Below are 21,416 nucleotides of genomic sequence, written 5' to 3' on the forward strand. Positions count from 1 at the left end.
TAATATATTTCGTTGATTATTATTTTATTATTATTATTATTAATTTTAATTAAATAACAAATATAAATACCCGAGATGCAAGAACGGCGATCTTCGCACTGAAATTGATCGGGCCTGCAGGTAACATTGTGACATCTCTGCGGAGATTCGTCCGCACCATTCGGGCAATCCTTCTCACCATCACACACCCATGTCTGGTGGATGCAAGTAACGCCATCGTCGCAATCAAATTCCTTGTCGCAATGACTAATTCTCTCTTTGCTCACAGATTCCTAAAAAGATGAATTTCAAAGAGAAATGTAAAATCTGTGTATCACATGACTTATATCGCTAATATTTTTCTTTCTCCCTTTATTTGTAATTTTTTTTTAAACAACTGCAATAAAACTTCATACTTTGTGAGATTAATAACAAGAACGAAATACCTTGCATCCTATTTCGTCGGATCGATCGGGACAATCATAATCGCCATCACATCTCCATCGTGATGTTATGCAATAATTTTCAGAACATGAGAAATCAGTGCCAGGATTACAAGTTGTCGGCCCACAAGCTTTCTCGTCACTGTTATCCCCACAATCGTTATCGTTATCGCATACCCAGAGCTGCTGGATACAGTGCTTGTTCGCACAGGTAAACTCGTCAGACCGGCAAGTGTCGTCTGGGAGCAAAAAAAAATTTTTTTATATAAGAAAAAAATGCAACGACATAAATTATTTGCAACAAAAATTCTCTTTTGTCGAACGAAACATTAATATTCACATATAAATAGACATTTGATCAATACGAATTGAAATAATTTTCTGCTTTTCAATCAATGAGTGAGATAAAAATTGCGGATTTATAATCAGACTTTTCTTAATGCGCATATCACACATAATTTAGAGATGGAAAACTTGTTAAAATTAATAAAAAAGTGAAATTTTTTAACTTTTTTTTTCAAATCTAGTAAATATATAATGTTGGTAGCAATTAAAAAAAAGATTGTATAATTATAAAATACGTAACATTGCATTATAACTTAACAACCCAATATAATCTAAAACTTGATAATGTCTTAATAACGTTCTTTTTCTTTATCTCTTCAGTACTTACACTATGAATTCAAAACTTAATAATATCAGTTAATCCGATAACCTTTTGTGTTAATATGCGTCTTTATTTATTCCGCAGTAACTTTAAACTTTTTTAAAAAAATATGTTCATAATATTATTTTAATTTAACTAATTATTTGTCTAATAATAAAAAAAAGTTTCCATTTATAACTAGTAAAAATTTTAAATTTGACAATGTATCAGATATATTTAGTCTTTCAAATTATTTTTAAATTATGTATATACACATATATATATATATATATATATATATATATATATACTATATATTTTAATAATTTCTATGTAATTCTTCTGAAACAAAATTTCATTCAAAGAAGTTTAACTTATTGTGAAATATACAAACATTATTTTTAAAACAATATGTATTTCTTTAAGTAAATCATATTGGGTATAAATATTTTACTATTAATTATCTATCTTAACACACATTGAGAAAAAAATTGTTAACTTGATTAAATGCGTTTAGTTGGTTATCATTTTTTTAGTTACATTTTAAAAACATTTAAGTATTTGACTTATATATAAATACGACGTATTTGTGTGATTTAAATACTTAAATATTTCAAAGAAATAATAACCAATTAAATACATACATTTATTTTTTTATTTAATTTTATTGTCAAATACATTTAGTTAAATTAACGATTTTTTTCTCAGTGCAGAAAAAATAGATCATTGACTGAAAAATAAATTATATCTATATAACATCACAGCTTTCACATATCAACATATAATTTAGTTATAATGTAAAGATTTATGTCAGGAAAAAACGACAAAGACGTGCAGCTTTAACGTAACAACTTGTGCATAAATAGATTACTTAAATGAATTGGATTTGTGTAAGAATAAAAACTTTTTTTTATTGTGCTGTGTTACATAATCTTATTAATTTCTGCAAGGAATTAAAAGTTTGAATAGATAGCTACTTGTATTTTTGAATGGAATAATTATCTTCTCCTCGATATGCGACACGATTCAACATCTAATGAAAAAATCTACCTATTAAATTGTACTCTCAAGTCTTCCAAACAGAAAGTTTATAATTAAAAGAGAAACAAGATAATAAATGCAGTAAGATACTTACAGTTATCATCAAAGGTATATGAAAAAAATAAAAAATAGAATTACAGAATACAATTGGATTGTGGATAATATCTGCTTCCGACTCAATAATTTCTTTTTGTTTTAAACTTTTTTTTTGTGTCAGTTCAATAATTATGATCAAATAAAAAATGTACAAATTGGATAAAAATATTTAAGTTATAAGAATATTATAAATAGTTTCTTGACTTTCTTGATTGTATGAAATTTCTTATATTTAAATTTTCCATGACTTAATATTTCCATCCACTATCCATTATTATAAATCTTAATATTATTGGCCGGCAAAGTAGCAAGGAAAGAAAATCAACGCGGAAATAGCAACGACGAATGAATGTAATAATTGTCATCGTAAAAAATATAAGTAACGTAACTTGTGCAATCCATTTTAGGATAAGATAAGGCTTAGGAATGCGACGTAATATGCAATTCATTTGAAAAGTGTGCAGTTTTGCAGCGCAGCTTAAAGTATGACTACAATTGTTTTATTATCATATTGAAATTTTTTTCGCTCTATTGGTATTTTATAAGTTCCTTTACTTAAACACCTTCACCAACTAATAAAGAGCGATTTTATTTGCTTCGAAAAAATATTACTCGATCATCAATTTAATTATCTATAATAATTGTTTTCAATTAAAGTTGTCGCTAAATTTATAATGTTTGTGCTCGATAATGTCCCCTCCATCTGATATTTAAGATTTTGTAGTTGCTACAGTTTCACAACTTTAATATATAATTGTTATAGTTTTCACAATAATTTATAATTAGATTTGCTTGCTCTTTTTTTGAAATTTAAGTGAATCTTTAATTGAAAATTTTGACAAAAAATAACTTGAGATATCCTTTTTTTTTGATTATTAAAAAAAGTAGCGACTTATATATTGCTTAAAGTTTTCGAAATACATGTACATACAATATTTTTTATAGAATTGCATGCGTGAGTATAGCAACTAATAATCCATACATATAAAATCAAAAAATTTTGACTATTCGTCTCTCATGTAGCGTGCAAGATATACAAAATGTAAAACATATAGATCTCGAAAAGAGAGATAACAAAATGCAAGCGTATGGAAAAGGTAGCCCACGTGCAGAAGCTTACTGCACTCAGCCTCGTCTGAACCGTCCGAACAGTCTGGGTTGTCGTCGCACATCCATGTTAATGCCACACACTCGCCATTTCCCGAATGGCATGTGAATTGTTCCGGCGTACAGCTCTTGGATCCTGAGACAAGATGACAATTGCATTGGACCACTTTTGAACGCGAAAGTACGGCGCACTCGTTCGAGTACAAGCTCCGTGAGATGAACATTGCGATTAGTCATCAATCACTATCGTGATAGACATCGAAGATTTAATTTGCATCCTTGCATCGAGTGCACAGATAAACTTAAAATATTTATATGTAAAATATGTGAAAATATAACATTTCAATTGTAAAAGTAAATTGAAGGTCTAAATTTCAAATTAATTACCTAATTCCAAGAAAATCAATATTAATGAATCACTTCATAATAACGTGTAGATAGAAATATGATAGAATTATGAAATTATATCCCATGTATATTACTGCAAGAATATATCTTTCATTCTATCGATTTATATAAAATTTATATATTATTATATATATATATATATATATATATATATATAACAAAATTAATTTTATATAAATCATATTTCTACCTTCACATTTTTTAAATAAAAATGTAATTAATCCAATTTTGATTTTCTTGGAATTAATATAGTTTGAAATTTATGTGTTTAATTTGTTATACATATAATATATACATATATACGAGTCTATAGTGAATTCACGTGTTTATTTTTTTTTTGTTCAAATTTTTTATGAAAGTTTAATTAAATAGCAAAACAATACCGTATAAAAGCACCGTACGCCCAAATTTTACCAATTAGTTTTTCAAATATATTTAAATTATTACGTTTCACAATATTAATTTTTTCTACATTACACTTTATTGAGCCACCAATTCCACCGATTAATACATTTACGCATGCAATAAAAATCTTCCAAAACCTTCTAGAATTTTTGTCATATGTCACAAGCGATAGAAAATGTCGAATACAAGGATGCAATTTGCGATTCTTCGATTCAACAATTTGCGCTTTGTCGTTTGTTCCGTAGCTTTCCGGCTGATCTCCTCCTTGGCTGCTTTCCGGTAATACCTACGCTAAGATACTTATCCGCGCGACTTACTGCGACAATTCTTCTCGTCCAAACCGTCGGTGCAATCTATCTGATGATCGCACACCCAGGTCTTCGGGATGCACTCGCCCGGGCTGCATTGGAACTCCGTTTCACTGCACGGTGTCGCTCCTTTTTTCGATTCAATATTATATCGATTAACTTTTCATATGACAAGCATGCAACTTAATATTAAATAATATTAAAAAATTTAAGTTTCACGTTTTTTATAGATGTCTAATAAATATCGTACGCGAAAAGACAAATTAAGATATATAGTAAACTATGTAAATTTATATTTTAATTTGTCTTGGAATATTGATATTTTGTTAAAATATTAATATCAGAAATATCAAACATCAGAAGCAAAGCGTCAATGTTTTGATATCAGTATTTATAATTTATACACTATCGATGACGCCTGGTAACAAAACAGTCCGCTCTTTGACACTTGATGCATTAGCATGCTACTGTTTTCCGATTCAGATTGGAATAAAAGAGTTACACATACTTGCGATCATATTTCACATATAACAGAACAATGACGTTGAGGTAATTCCTAATTTTATAAAATAATACTGTAAAAACTTGTAAACTTTTTTATATAATTTTGTATAATTTTAAATTAATTTTTCTTTATGAAAATATCGAAAGAATTTGTCATTTATCCTAAAAAATTTTATATACATCATTTATCTTTGCAACTAATCCTCAAATAAAAATTTTATCGACAATTTAATCTAAAATTCAGTGAAAAATATATTATAATTTAATTATCCATTGAAAATACCCATTAGAAGTAAAATAATTAATTACATCACCGTTTATTAGACGAATAGAAAATATAAAAAACAAATAGATATTAAACATATATGTACAAGTACAACTAAAAAAAAAAATAATTACAGTTCTTTCGAAAGGCTTTATCGTTTTTTCTATTAAAATTATAATATACGTCATAATACTGAAACTCGATTGCATCTCTCTTATAATGTGAGAGGATTTTTAATGATCTACAACGTAATTTACATCATAATTGAAATGATTAAATGCACACATAATTATATCGGTCAAAAGAGCTTTGCATCAGCACATGCGCTAATTAATATTAAACGCACATTCCACTATGTAATTATGATCGCCTTCAATCTTCAAGGATCGAATAGGATACAATTAAACTAATCGATTATCATCAATACTACTTTCATGTGCTTCATGATATAGCTGACAGAGAAATATGCAAATATATACAATAATCGTTTAAAATAGAAAGCGATTTACAATTCTAATTAAAAAACCCAGAAGTGTTTCAATATCCTCAAAGGATTTCATCAGATAATCGATTAATAATATTAAAATTCTGACTCTACGAAAAATAGGAAGTGCCCTTATTACTGAGGAATATACTGTATATGTCAGTACACTTCACCTGCGAAAAACCGGTCTTTAAAGTAGCACTTTCACATACCAAAACCTTTTACAAACGGGATGCACTATATTTGGCTAAATATTTATTCTGTGTCAGATAATATAACAATGTATATTATATTGATCATATCATTTATAAAAAATTTTTTATAGTAAACTTTCAAGTCTCTCGGCATTTTCAAATAGTTATAATTCATACAGTAAAATAAAATAAAAAATAAAATAAAAAATTAAAAACTATTATACGAATAAAGTACATAAAATTTTTCTCATAAAATATTATAAAATATTCAAAAGTGTTGTCATTTCACCTTGCTTTTATAAAACGTAATTAATGTTTTCATAAAAACGCGTAAATTACAAAATTTCATGTTTTTGCACATAGATGTATACAAAGCATTTCTCAAAGGAGTAAGTACCGTGTATATTTTATTGACATAGGAATGGAAAGATATTAATTTCGTCTACCTTACTTTAATAAATATTTAATCTGCGACGTAGAGTCAACTTGAATATATTAGCTTAACTATAAACCGGTAATTTAATTAAAATCAAATTGAATTTTTGCCAAGATTATTTCTTTTGATGCATTATAAAACTAATTAAAACTTTTCTGAAAATCTCTGGTTGAGATTTAAAAAGATAAACAAGGAACAAAATACATACACTGATAGATTCGAGAAATTATTACTAATATCTTATTTTAAAATTAAATCCTTTAGAAAACCAACTACATATATATATTTTTTGGTAACTATATATACATATATTTCTTAGTTCCTTGCTCTCTCTTAATGAACATTATAAGTTAAGAACCAAGCATTAAATCAAAATATATTTACACGTAGTGTAATGCAATTAAAAAAAATGCAACTTACTACAGACAGCAGGATCCTCGTCGGCGCCATCCGGGCAATCTCGGTCACCATCGCAATGCCATATATTCGGTATGCATCTGCCATTGGTGCACTTGAAGTCCGAGTCCTTGCATTCCTGTGCAACTGAAATGTTCATATGGGAATGAGCGACGGCGCCGATCGGGATGATAGTCGCGCACGCGAGCTGCAACAGGATGCACGTGCGGCGAGATGCGTCCAAGAGGCGCGTTGAACTTCTGCCGCGGACTTGCATGATCGCGAGAGAGATCGCGTCTTATTTATATCGTCTGCTACGTGCAGATTATTTAAAATCGCGCTATAATACACTCGAAAAAAACCTTTTAATTTTAATTAGAAATTAATCTTCAGACGTCATTTCAATGTTTCAAAGAGACCTTTGAACGAGACTCCTTTGCAATGATAATTTCCGCACGAGTCTGTAAGATTATCACTGGTATAATTGACAAAGTCTCACTCTTAATGTAAAAAAAATATTTGTTATTTAAATGATTTTCGATACTTTTGATTACTTTGAATTATCGGTGCACTTGCAAAGAAGAACTCGTCGATCGGCGCAATTACTTCATCGGAGTTTCGAGACTTCAGCAAGTATACGCGAACGCGAACGATGTAAGATTACAGATCAGCAACGGGACGATACACTCGCGAGAGTGGCCACGGATTCTGTAAGACTGCAGCTTGGCAAAGGGGCCTCTATATAAGGGGCTTGGCACACATGTGGCGGTGGCGGAGGCAGAAGAAGAAGAAGAAGAAGAAGGAGATACAAACACGAATGAAAGCCGTGATTGTTGATTCTTATTGCGTGTGTAACATGTTTCTTACGTTTTCCTGATTTGCGTAAGATCATGTACACATGTGCGAGATATATTTGCGAGTTCGTTGATCGGTTCAGACTATCTCGAGCAGAGACATACGTAAAATGTAAAATGAAACTATTTTTAAATAATTATAATTTATTAATTAAACAAAACTTTTAGCTATCACGATGATCTATTTTATCAAGCTCTTATTCTATTACAGCTATCAATTGTATATCAGTTGTCTATTTCAGATGCCAAGATGTCAAATTAGGTAATTAATAAAGCACGGGTAGTGTAAAAAAGAATTTTCATTTAAAATAAAATATGAAAACATAATGATAAAGTTTAAACGGAGCGATACGTGATGCAAATAGAAGAATTAAATTACCTACATGTTCGAAATGAATCGAAATGTACAGCACCAACATTCAAGTTAATTTAATATATTCGGCTCAGTACGTACAGATGCAAAAACACGATAACCTTGGCCGTTTCTCATTTTACAGAGAATAAGACCTAAATTGCCTTTGAAGTGGAAAAAATTGTAACGCGTCCTTGGTTAATTCTGTTTTAATTTGTTAGCACTTTAAAAATAGTGCTCATTTATCAATCTTTGTTGACAAACTTTCCGAAATTATTAAATATATATATATTTGTGTTAATTTACCACTCTGCCCTCATAATACTTTTTCGCATGTAATATTTTTCCATATTTTGTAATATTATTTTGTAAGAGTAGTATTACTTCTCTATTTTAAAGATAATAACGAAAAATATCGAGCAATATATAGACCCATTATTATATGTATTTACGCAAATGCTCGAAACATTATACGTTACATAGAAGCCACTTAAAAGTTACTGAGTAACAACTATCTTGTTTCAAACAATTTTGCGAATTATTGCAAATTGCAAATTTATATGGCTACGTATTTGTGTAAAAACTACCATGACATTTCAATGGTTACATCTATTTCACCACAACTTGTACGACGTATTACGATGCGTATTATCAAAGAATTAAAATCCGGATATTTTGCGTGTAAATATACCAACGAAATCTAGTCGAAAAAATCGCCATGCGTGAATTTATAAAATAACAGTATCAGTAGTCACTTATCAAGTGTTCTCTTGAAACGCACATACGACATAACGTGAACTGTGCATAATGATAACACGAGAGTGGCATCGATAACGCGCGCGGTCATACATTAATATAAAAATATGAGAAGTAGCATAACGGAAGATAGCATCGAACTCTAGAAAGATAACAGCACGTAGACGAAAGCATTTTAATTGATTAATTAAGGATAACATTTACTTAGCATCACATATTTCTCTATTCGAAGCTAATAAATCGTTGTAACGATTACATTTGCCTTTTTTATGTTTTGAATATTTTGTTGTAAAGATGTTAAACACAAACACAGAGAAAGAGAAATTATACAGAATATTCTATAAGTAATAAATTCATTTGAAAAGATTCTTTGAAAATAATTTATTCTCTAGTAACAATCTGACAATGAGACTAATCTTTTTTTTTTACAGCAACAAAAAATATTATTAATTTATTAATGAATATTTATTAATAGATTTCATTATGATGTTTTAATGTTAATATTATAAAATGGTTGTCTTTTTTATAGATCTTAACTATTGACAACAAGCTTTTTATAAATCTCAAGCTTCAAAGGATTATAGCTAAGCATTATTTTCTTTACAAAAATATTTTTAAAGATGGAAAATTGTGGCACGACAAGATATAAAAATACATAAAATTTAATATACATAATATAAAATTATCATATTTTTTAAATAAAGATAGGTCAAACAAAATTATTTTTAAAAAATCTCTTTTGAATATTTCTGTTATATAAAATAAGCTTAACTTTAAATCGTACATGCTTCAATCAAAAATGGTAATACTGTAGTTTTGGTCGAACATCTAAAGACGATCGAAGACCTGAGTAACGCATCGTTTGCAGAAACGTGATTCTGAGATATTTGCATCTAAAGCTTTTGGCACGCCGAATGTGAATGAATGAATGCCATCATTTTAAATAATCAATATGCACTATAAAATGGAATACAAAATATTCAATATAGATTTATAAAATATGCAATTCATGTATATACATGGCATAGGATCGATTTGTTTGACTCCATTCTGTCCTCTCGTTTATTTTTATCTATTTAAGAACACGTTAATTATATATAGATCTTATGACACATAATTTTCCTTAAATAATGTATAAAAATATTTACAGTATCATTGACTATCTTATCATTTAAATATCCGGATATTAATTCTTTGATAATACGCATCAACTACTCTTTCAAAAAATCATAAATATGAATATATATATTTTTATCAGAATTCTAAAACATTTCTTTTGAAAAGATATTATTTAAAGTCAACAATTGAGGAATCATTTTTATGATTGCTTTAGATTAGATATTGCACGTGTGTATATAGCATGCAAAAAATCGAACCATATGCATAAAGTATACACGTTGGATCGTTAAAAGGTGAAACATGTTCGAGACAGGAATGCGGCCAGTTTCTGGTTGTAATCTTGTTTCTGATTAAGAACAGCTATCTCGTTATTCCCTTTTCACGCATTTGACTTTCTATACCAAGGCTTAGATCCCACAAAAATGGTTTATCAACAATTACTCGTTTTCGCGTGCGAACAAGATATTATCGTGCGGATTGATTATCTCGTTTTATAGAATCACGATATATTGCTGTATTAAAATATCTGACAATTTTATTTATATATATTGACAGACAAAATTAGTTTAATGACCCGTAAAAGATCGATTCAGATTTCAAGTAAATTAAAGTTTAAGAAGAAAAGATATTATTGATTTTCCAACGTCTTTCAAATTTCTCAGAAACAAAATCTCACATGAAAAATTTTATTCTAAATTTTCTCGTTTGTATTAACAGTTAAGGAACATCATATGTATATCTGCTGGCGAAAAGCTACAAAGAAATTATAACTGAAAGTATGTAACGCAAAACTATCTATTATATTCATGCTAACTAATTCGTTAGTTCTCAGGTTGCAGCACAGTATTCAAATATAATAGTGGCAGAGAAATTTGACATACATATACACAGAACGAATATCTTCTTGACTTACGACTATGATTGATCGATGAAAGATCGTTTAATTTTTTAAACTTTGTAAAAAAAGTTGAACGCTTGATATATAATAAGTTCAAAACAGTAATTTCAACCTAAATACAAAATTAAAAATCGCACAATATAAAAAGATAATATCACATTTATTGATTTCATTCTCATCATAACCAATCATTTGTATTCAAAATGCATTACATCTATTGAGAACAAAAAGAATTTCACGGATGGCTTCACAAGAGTTAAACGCGCGAATGATTAATTAATGAACGTCATGTAATTATTGTATCAAATTACGCGGTGGTTATTATGCCGCGAGTTGTTGTCACATAATAATCCATGCATTTCCGAGCTGGTAATATTAGATATTAACGGGAGATACGAGGATATTTATTATTCTCCTCTCTGTGTGTATGTGATGCGCGCGCATATTTGCATTCTAATATCTTTTATTAAAAATATTATCAAAAATTCTGTTCATTTCTCATAAATAAAAATTTTCTGTTACTCTTTTATCATATATATATATATATATATATATATCTAATTCTAATAAAAAAATATGCATCGAGTAGAGAGAGTCGTATAAAACTTCAAAGAAATCCTAAATATATAACGTTTGCCCTCTCAGCTAAAAGCACAATTGATCAAATATTGAAATTCCAAAAGATAAATTCGCTGCTTTTCTCTCAACATGAGTTTTATGCAATATTTGCATCATTAACATTATCACAAGTCAATATATCTTGGAAATCTTGGGTGGGCTTTCATAGGCAAACAAATCAAGTTTTATATAAAAAAAAAGTAATAATAACTGACATATTATCAATTCTAAAAAATGATACCATTTACAATAAAAGTATTATATTATATTCAAAATGAATATCTGCATACCTCAAAATCTTGCAATTTATTAAAGTATCTTTTTCCAAAATTTTTGATACTTTTGCAGATATTGATTTATAACAGATTTAATATATTTGCATATGCACATACGTACACAACGCATATGTAGAACGTTCCGTATAACTGTAATACAATCAAGAAAATAATTTTACATTCTACAAAAATACATAAAAAAACAGAATAAAACATTTTTTTACAAGGTTTTGTTTTCCATAGTAAAACATTTAAATCTGATTAAAATGCTATATGTATATGTATATGTATACAGTATCTTGCAAGCGTCATTTTATACGAAATACCAAAAGTGAAGGAGAGAAAAACGTCATATGTCCGTCGTTCAATGGTCTGAAAGATTGAAATAGACTATGCAATAATACGCTCGGCAATATCACTGCACGATTGCACGATGTATTATGCATTTATCGCGAAATGCGCTATACTTCCTGTAAATATCGCTTTTCACACATAACGTGTCGTCACATGTGAATCAATATTTACTATCACAAGCATTATTACGATTATATATCGAGTTCACATTTTATTTATTCTTTATTTGCCCTTTAGGTCCATTTTAATTAAGATCAATTCAATTAATGTTACATACCAAAAATATAAATCCCATGTATCTCCATGTTATCTCTTTGACGTTTTATACAATTTGGAAACAAAAGATAATTAGATATAATATTTTCCAGAATTAATGGAAAAGTATATAGTGTTATCCCTTATGAAATTTAAAATCAACTTTTTCTTTTGAAAAATGTTGAGATCATATATACCTGTCATAATCTTTTCAATTCCAACATTTACAAACTTATAATTAATAATTATTTAAGTTAAGATTTACTAAGAATAGTTTTTAGCAAATTATTCTCTTCAAATTGGACGAACATAATGTTCTATTATTTATCTGTATTTCTCAAGTTTCTCTCTGTAACTTCCGTGAATATACGTAACGTTAATATGTAACATCCAGCTAAAAGTGGAAACTTTGCAACAAACAATTGATTAAAACTCTTCACCATTATTTATAATATATGCTAATTAATATAGATAATTTATTGTATGCGATATATCATCCATTTGAATATATTTTAATTTACTTTTTCGTGATTTCGAAAGAGCTAGTATCGCGTATTAAAAAATTTATTCATAATACAGTTTCTAACTTCAATTCTATAATATCTAATTACAAAATATATTTGTTAATGGTATGTAATAAAAATGGATTTACTTGGAATAACACTGACCAATGATTATCACGAGATTTTGCTGGCACTTTTTCAGTGACGCAGATCAGTCGATTGATTTCAATTGAGTTAGAAATTATTAGCACCAATTGGTATCTAAATACGAAGACATAAGATAAAGTTCAAAGATTCCCACGATACGTAAATATTACAGATCTATTTTTTTCAATTTCAGATAACTTTTTTTATTAATTTTTTGAAACTATAAGCTGTATATGCTTCGCGAATATACAACTGCATTGCAATGTATTGGAAGAATGACTAATTCTTTATCTGTTATATCTATTATTGATAGATTAATAAGATATCCAGTTCATTTGTGCGTTATCGCAAAATCCCGGCTCGACGCGGTCGACGCGAACTGACATTCGAGAGCAAATCATGCGATCCTATACACACCATGTCGTGACTGGCTTTCACCATAATTATATGGTGCGTTAGTCGGTAGTCGCCGCGCAACCGAATCGGCTCTCCTTGTCGACTGATGCAACCGATGCGGGCCTTGCATTACAAAATATAGCGACCCTAAACGAACGGATGCGTGCCGATGCAGGAAGAACCGCGACGAACGAGTCCATTATAAAAACAACACAGAACGAAGAAAAAGGAAATAAATTCAAGGGCTGATGCAACATCGCCTGAGTTTAGCGTGATGATGGCATTGCACCCTGCCTTAGGTCAAGGCGACCGAGATCAATGCCATTAATAATGGACTTGTAATTCATCTCGCTTAATACACCTATATTTCGATATTATGATTTTTTTAGATCGTCAGTTTTATATTTATCTGATCACTAATGGATATTGTTTAACGAAAAACATTAATTAAATGAAGAATTCTCAAAATTATTCATTTTTTTAATTGATCGATTTGATGCTTTTATCAGCTCAGATATTTACATACATCAAATTTTCTATTGGCTAATTAAAAGTTTTAATTCTCATTTAAAATTCATAAATTCATTATAAATCGTTCGCGTTTCGAATTATATGATAAAATTTAATCGTAGGAAATAGCACGTTAAAGTATTATTAAACTGATTTTCATTGAAAAAAAAAAAAGTTAAAATCGATAGTAGAAACATTTAGACAAGTGAGGGAAAATTGACTTAATCATAAGTGGAATTCGAGATCTCGGGCGGAAATAGCAGATGACACGCGAGAAACCGACTGAAAAGAAAAGACAAGGAGTTGACGTAAATTGGTGGAATCTGCGTGATCGCAAGATGCAAACCCTGCGAATATTCCGAGAAACGACAAAGGGCAAAGTCGGTTCGGTTCGTTTGGCAGTCTCGTTGGTTCTTATTGCTCCTTTTCGCTCGTTAGACAGCACTCTTTTTCTCGCGATCTTCCTTTTCCTTTGCCTTTTCTCTATTTTATTATTTCACGTCGTTGCACTATCCTGCCGCAGTTTGTCTATTTAGTTGCTTATTTAGCTGCTTGTTTATTTGCGCTCTTGTAGTTCATGTAATCAATTTATATAAATGTAGGAAATCTACAGAAAAAATAAAGAAGTCTTTACAAAAGTCCATTACGGAGAATATCAATATATAATCAACTATGTATAATGAGATTAATTTCGAAATATAATCATAAAGGAAAGAAGAAATTATATAAATGACGCGATAAAATGTCAATTTTTTTACATTAAATACTGGTTATAAGTACGAGTCGATAATAAATATATTTATAGAGCAAAGCAATATTTCTCGTTAAAAATTTACAACTCAAAGGTAATCAATATTTCAATATATTTCAACTTTGATGTAAAAAACAAGTTATTAGTTTTGAACAATTGCTTAACAATAGAATATTATTTGTAGCATTTTTCTTTCACGTAATCATTGCTAAATTATAAATGAGAAATAAAAGATGTCAAAATCAAGTCTAAAGTTTACTTGATTTTGATATCTTTCATTTTTCATTCAAGATTATTTAAATCACAAGCTTCGAGCGAATAATTAAGTAAGTTTATAAGCAAATGGGACGAGATAAATGCACGAGCACATGCGTATCGCAGTTCCTGTTCTCTACTATAAAAAATCCAATTAGATCATTCTGTCTGATGCAAGATCAACGAGGGGCTACATCTTGCGCCGATAATCGTGTTTTAATTAGAGAAACTATAGGCAGACTTAGGCAAGGATGGTGAGTTTTTATCACAGACCTCTACGAGATGAGCACGTAATTATTTAGAAAATTATAGCAATTATTGTTCCTTATTTTTACCTTTTTTGCTTTATCTCTGGACTTTACTTAAAGTGCAAGAAAAAAGAGAAGAAATTACTACATCGCAACCGTTTACATTTTCTAATGGCTCTTACTTTTTGTCACATATGAATTTTTATGTCATCAAACTGATCAATTCAATTTTTTATAAATTTCTTAATTTTAGTTTCACTTTAAGATACTCTAATTTTGTATTAAATTTAAGAAATTTATAACCACAAAATACATGATTAAAGTGTCCTAAAGTGATGCTAAATTAAGAAATTTATAAAAAAGTTGAATTAATTAGTTTGGCTTCTGAAAAGCTCATCAATCGTGCAAATATTCACGATATGAATTCAAAATCAACTACTCCAGAAAGCTGCAGAGATGACCTCTGTATAACCTTTTCAACTATCCTTACTATAATACAGAGATACATTGTGTAGGATTTAACAAAAGCTTGGATATTGTACATAGTAATATTCCTTTTTACTCATAAAACTCTCTCGTGTCGCTAAACACATTGTAAAAGTTTCTTGAATGATTTAAAAAGCGAAGTTAACTGTTATCGTATCGTGAGATAAATATACATTCACGAGATTTAAAAGATTTTTAAAGATCGAAGATTATATAAAGCTATTGTTGATCTTAGTTCTTAGCCGATTTCAATAAATCAATGAATGTTTGAATACGTTGTGTCAAAGAATAATAGGTCAATGGAGATACAAGCGATTTTCAGATGAATGTGATGTAACAATTATACGAAGAACGGCAGATTTATTCATGAATTGCATATCTGTGCAAAAAATGTGCTCGTATAAAAGTGCAATATTTTATGTAGGTTATTAGATAGGTTATAGAAGAAACAAAAATTAAATCTATTATAGTACATGTGGTAATAAGATTATCATCGTATTTTTATCATCATTGTTTTAATTACCTGATTTAACACCGCTCTCTAATGAACACACACGCACGCTCACATCGGAGGTAAATATATTTGCTATTGCATCGGTTTTCGCGGTTTCCTTCTTAGCACAAATTAAAAGTCAATATAACGGAAGAAGAAAATGAATTTTTCAGTTAGACAAATATTTGTCTGTTGTACCGAGATATATGATGTAAGAATCAAATAGAAAAAAATTATAAATCAATTTTTAAATTAAAAATGCATAATTTATCAGCACATTTTATTCGAGCAAAGTGCTTGACCAAGTGCATGGATTATACCCTCTGCAACTCATGCATACTAACGTAATGTCATCATATTATTATTGCTATTAAGCATTAACTATACGTCAATCGGGATCTCGGTTAAAGCACGGAGTCTCGTAAACAAATCCCGAAGTGTGCGATCGGTCGAATCGAGATTGGTTTTAAATCGTAGCTGTGAAAATTAGATTTCTCTCGCGTTGGAGCATTCTATTCGGAATCAATAAAACGCCGCAAGAATGCGCGAACACACAGACGTCTTGTTTGTCAACAGATCACTTCATTTAATTAACACACGCGCACGCGCGCGCATCGGAGACAAATATATTAGCTATCACACCGTTTTCGTGGTAATACATAGCGCGAAATATTTCTGGAATTTCTTATCATAGCTTCATTTCGTATTATCACGCGCATGTAACTGCGCATACAATAATACTTCCGCCAATATTGACGCTGTCACCACTACACACTTGTAAACGAAATACGATTCATAAATATTTAATGACCCGTCGAGCAAAGTGCGTCCCAATGCATAATTCTGTGACATCGTTTTTGTCGCAAAATATTTCTCAAAAATAAATTTGAAAAATAAATGAATGTATTTCTATTTTATCTGATCATCAAATTCAACATCTAAATGAATGGATGTATTTCTATTTTATCTGATCGCCAAATTCCACATTTCGAAATAATGATTATTACTTCTATAATTTTATGAAATATTTCGATAAAACTACGACCTCACGGCGTTCATTTTAAATCATTACATAAAATCAATTAGAAGAAATATGTGATTATGAGTGGTGGAAATAATAGAAATTTACAAAATCCTCGCGTCAAAGCGACCAAATGACCAGTGTTCCATTCGTTTACGCAGCGCCAATATTAGTTATGTAAAATGATGTTTGTGTTTCGGCTCTCATACACGAATTTGACGCGTCAAAGGATTGCGCAAATTTACGCTTGATCATATGGACTGCGTCGACGTCATAGCCATTCTAACTATAATTCGATCATATTCGCATAATTTTGTACGTGACTTACATTTGCACTCCTCCGGGCTTTCATCGGAATTGTCGGTACAGTCGTCCGATTTATCGCAGACCCATGAGATTGGAATGCATCTGCCATTGGCACACCGAAACTGCCTCAAAGGACAAGCTAGTTTACCTGAGAACCAGAAAAAAGTTTATTGAGAAAAACTCAAGAGTCAAAAATGACAGAATACAATAAGAAAATGTTGCAGTGACGCTTACGCACAACAAGCAAATCGATCACTTTTGAATAATTTTTATTTTATGCAGTTTTTAAGTTTCTAAATTATAGTCTCACATTATCGAGAATAGCTAATAATAATGATTAGTCGATTCGCTTACTGCCCAAGTTCTATTTTTATATGTCGCAAGTTATACATATTTATAAATTTATACAACACATATGTAAAATGAATAAATTAAAAGAGAACAAAATTTTTAATCTATTTATAATTAGTAAAATGATTTGTCGGTAAAATACACGACTACAAGATATGAAAATCATTTAAGTGCAATAATGATAAAATCAAATGTAATCTCATAGCTTATCATAGCTCATTTATGTTAAATTGACTGACAAGGTTACCTCGCAATTCTTGTTCATGACAATAGAGATAGTATGCATAGGCAATTCAGTAAAAAAAATGGATAAAAGACCACAGCAATTTTCACCTTTGCAAATATACACGTTATTAAATTCATGTAATTCTCATATAATATATTACCGGTTTTATACAAAATTACAAAAAATATTATTATCTTACTGCTGTTGACAATTTTACGTTTATTTCATGCCCAGTAATTTTACTTTTTTTCTTGATAAATTTATATATAATTTCAATTATGTCTCTTTATATAAAAGGATGATAAAAAAATATTTGTTTTGCAGCAGAGTAATATGATTTTGCTCTTCAAAACAATTGTTTCAAAAAATTAACTTAACGTATGACAGAAACTTCTTACTAAATATATCAGTTTGCGGTGATATTGCTTCTTTTCAATGCTGATAAAAATAAACATAAAATATATACCATAAAATATATAGCGCGAGGCAGTTAGCGTAATCTAAACTAAATACACGCAATCTCTCAGTTTCCGTAAATTCACGTACGATTCGCGAAACAGCTTGACAACCCCCGTCGGGAATTGTCGATGCGGATTTATCACGCGGACGTGCGCCGCGGCTATTTCCACCGCCTCGTGAACTCCTTGGTAAAATTATCGTACGATGTTAATAGGGGCTAGCAGAAGTCGGAATCGGATATATAGAGAGAAAGAGACGTGGAGAAGCGGCGAAATAAATCGTCTAATCACGCAAGGAGTTCTATCTTGGCAGCTTGGCGTGGAGCTTGGATTCGCCGGAAGAATCATTACGTTAATTGCACTTGCATACTCACGCCTAACGAATATGCATCTCGATTCTCTCTCTCTCTCTCTCTCTCTCTCTCTCTCTCTCTCTCTCTCTCTCTCTCTCTCTCTCTCTCTCTGTGATGTGTACTAAAATGTACATATTTGGCGAACGCTCTAAATTCCCTCCGGTAGTTTATCCCGTGTGTCTGTGATGAAACAAATGTAATCAAAACAAACTTTCACATAACGCAAGCAAGAAAGCAGCATAATTTTGATGTTGATAAATTTTCTTACTTAAAATCACTCTTTATCTTTGCTCCAATTTTCAAAGTTTAAATGATGAACCGGAGACCCCAATCGACGTAAATTGCAAATTTGACTTTGATTAAAATTAGAATTTTCGCTTTTGGCAACAACTACATGTCTCTCTACTCATCATGTGCAGAATGTAAACAAAACATCATCTCCTTATTCCATGCGTAAACATTACTCAGTTTCACAACACAAATTGAGATTTCAGATTCTTTAAATTTATTCAAAGATGTATATAAATCAGTAATTCGATCTCTTAAATTTTCTCAATTTATATCCTCCGAATGTGTAAAACAATTATATGAAAATTGTAGAATTGTGTGAAATAAATATTTCAAAGAAAGAATTTCTTTTCTCTTTTTTCTTTTCTTTTTATTTAAGTGACCTACAATATTCCAAATCTTGATCTGCATTTATTAATCAATGTATATACATATAATGTATTTAGTAAATCAAAATTCGAATACTCAATATTTTGCTACGTTGAGTTTTAAAAAAAAGTTAAAAATACAAATCGATTAAGTCGTAAAATGGAGATAATCCGTCATGAAATTTGTATGCCAAACTAAAAATATAACGAAATAATTTTTTATTTACACATTGTATACGAAAAAAAATAAACTTATTCCGTCTCTGTTAGATACATTTTTGGACCATATTTTTGTTATTTGATGTTTGTTGTTTAATCACTATTTAGCAAGTACTCTGTGAAATTTTTTAACGTAGAAATCATAAAATGATATTAGATAACTAACCGTCACTTTCTCTCTATTTTCGCTTAGTGACATTAATATCCCATCTGTGTATATTATGTAGCCCGTCTCGACGAAACAGAGATGTACGTGGAGACAATGAAAAGCAGCGAGTGTGCGCGACCATTGACAAAACGGAACGATGTTGCGCGTCTACTTATATAATATATACATCTTCACGCCGGCTGTCGAATCGAACGTCCTCGCCGCGTTGCGAGATTTGTGATCCAAAGAGGGATGCTGCGAACGATTCGTCTTGACAGAAGGAGTACACGTGAAGATTTCAACGTTTCGCTCACTCGAATATTTGCCGCCACAATATATAAGCCAATTATATTTTGAAGTTAATTCAAACTTAATTCCTAAATATTATTAATTTGAGATGCAAATATATACAATATGTATGATAATATTAGGCACATGTGTGTAGCGTGATTTCAAAATTTTCACTGTTTACGCAGCGAGCGTATATTATTAGACACGAAATATTCCCGATGAGAGCTGAAAATTCGGAGATAAACTCAGAATGAGAATAGCCGCCATGAAACCCTCTTTCTCCAAGGCGTATTTTTTAGAAACTTCACGGTGAGAATTGTCTCCTTCGATATATAATAAAATATTGTTTGCGTTTTTAACGTGCCTCTCTCGCACATGAGTTAAACAATAAAAGATGAATGACGTTGACAGTTAATTACAGCGGCGCGTTCTCGAGAACGATCGTAAATAAACCAATTACATCTTCGTAAGATATGTATATATATATATATATATATATAATGTAGGATAAATATTGGCCTTTAATAGAATGTCAATAGCATCAGTTTCAAAATCTACGTAATAATCGTCAACTTTAACACGGATCAATTTTTTTGTCGATACATCGGAAAAGGGTTGAACAGCGGGATAAACGCGAAGGAAATCATAACTGAAAAGATTCATCAAAAAATATCACTATACGAAAAAGAGAAAAAAATATCGACAAGAAATACGCGAGAGATCACACGAGTCGCGGATTCTGTCAAGGACCAGTGAAGCTGAGTATACAGGACCAGCTTGCCCGCCACTCTCCCCCCCCTCACCCCTCTCTGATTCATCCCCGTCATCGTTGCTCCGAAAATATACTTCGCGATCAAATAAGAATGCAGACTTACTGTCAATTGAGAAGGCATTCGCGGCTGCTAGCGCGGCCAGCGCGACGAGTAGCAGCACGCCACGGGATTCTCGCCCCATAACAACCCTCTTTCTTCTCACGGTCGTGTCCTTCCTGCCTTCGTTCCACCACTGTGTCAGGGCGCACCACCACCACCCAGTGTGCAGTCGCCACCACCGTTGCCAACCTCTCGGTACCACGAGTTTCTTCTCACCGTCTCTCACTCACTCTCTTGCCGGCTTTCTCTTTCTCCTTCTCTCTCTGTCTCTCTTTCTCTTGTGAATATCGATCAACAACAACAATAAGCACCGCTGTCGTTCGAGATGGTCACTGCTGGAACCTCGCAAGACCACGCGGTCACGCAGCCTTTGCTCCCTATATAGGTATTCGCAAAGTGGCAAAGTCTAATAACCCGCTCTTTTTCTCTGTCATTCTTTTTCCAACAAATCTTGTGCCTGCTCTTTCTGTCACTCACTCTCCTTTTTATGGTTACTGCGCGACAAGAAAAATATTCTACGAAGTGGCGAGACT

General features: G+C 30.8%; 2 protein-coding genes across 6 annotated transcripts in view; both read right to left on the reverse strand.

Annotated features, from left to right (window-relative positions):
* LOC140666334 (piwi-like protein Siwi) overlaps positions 1 to 2,741 on the reverse strand; it is a 29,756-nt gene extending 27,015 nt beyond the window's left edge. Inside the window, exon 1 of the mRNA XM_072893407.1 lies at positions 2,737 to 2,741. The gene's annotated coding sequence lies outside the window, so the exon portion shown is untranslated. The remainder of the gene's footprint in view (positions 1 to 2,736) is intronic.
* LOC140666333 (low-density lipoprotein receptor) overlaps positions 1 to 21,018 on the reverse strand; it is a 29,317-nt gene extending 8,299 nt beyond the window's left edge. For 2 of the 5 annotated variants that reach the window (XM_072893401.1, XM_072893399.1), the window contains exons 1-6: positions 20,887 to 21,018; positions 17,332 to 17,457; positions 6,737 to 6,859; positions 3,326 to 3,448; positions 426 to 661; positions 71 to 272 (exon numbers count right to left, since the gene is read on the reverse strand). In XM_072893401.1, the coding sequence (XP_072749502.1) occupies positions 71 to 272; positions 426 to 661; positions 3,326 to 3,448; positions 6,737 to 6,859; positions 17,332 to 17,457; positions 20,887 to 20,965 (889 nt within the window). In that variant the 5' untranslated portion in view covers positions 20,966 to 21,018. Of the gene's footprint in view, positions 1 to 70; positions 273 to 425; positions 662 to 3,325; positions 3,449 to 4,442; positions 4,563 to 6,736; positions 6,860 to 17,331; positions 17,458 to 20,886 lie in introns of all 5 variants that reach the window. The other 3 variants (XM_072893405.1, XM_072893400.1, XM_072893404.1) reach the window with 3 other exon arrangements.
* Positions 21,019 to 21,416: the final 398 nt, after the last annotated feature.

Source organism: Anoplolepis gracilipes, chromosome 5 (assembly GCF_047496725.1).
Source record: "Anoplolepis gracilipes chromosome 5, ASM4749672v1, whole genome shotgun sequence".
NCBI classification, from domain to species: Eukaryota; Metazoa; Arthropoda; class Insecta; order Hymenoptera; family Formicidae; genus Anoplolepis; species Anoplolepis gracilipes.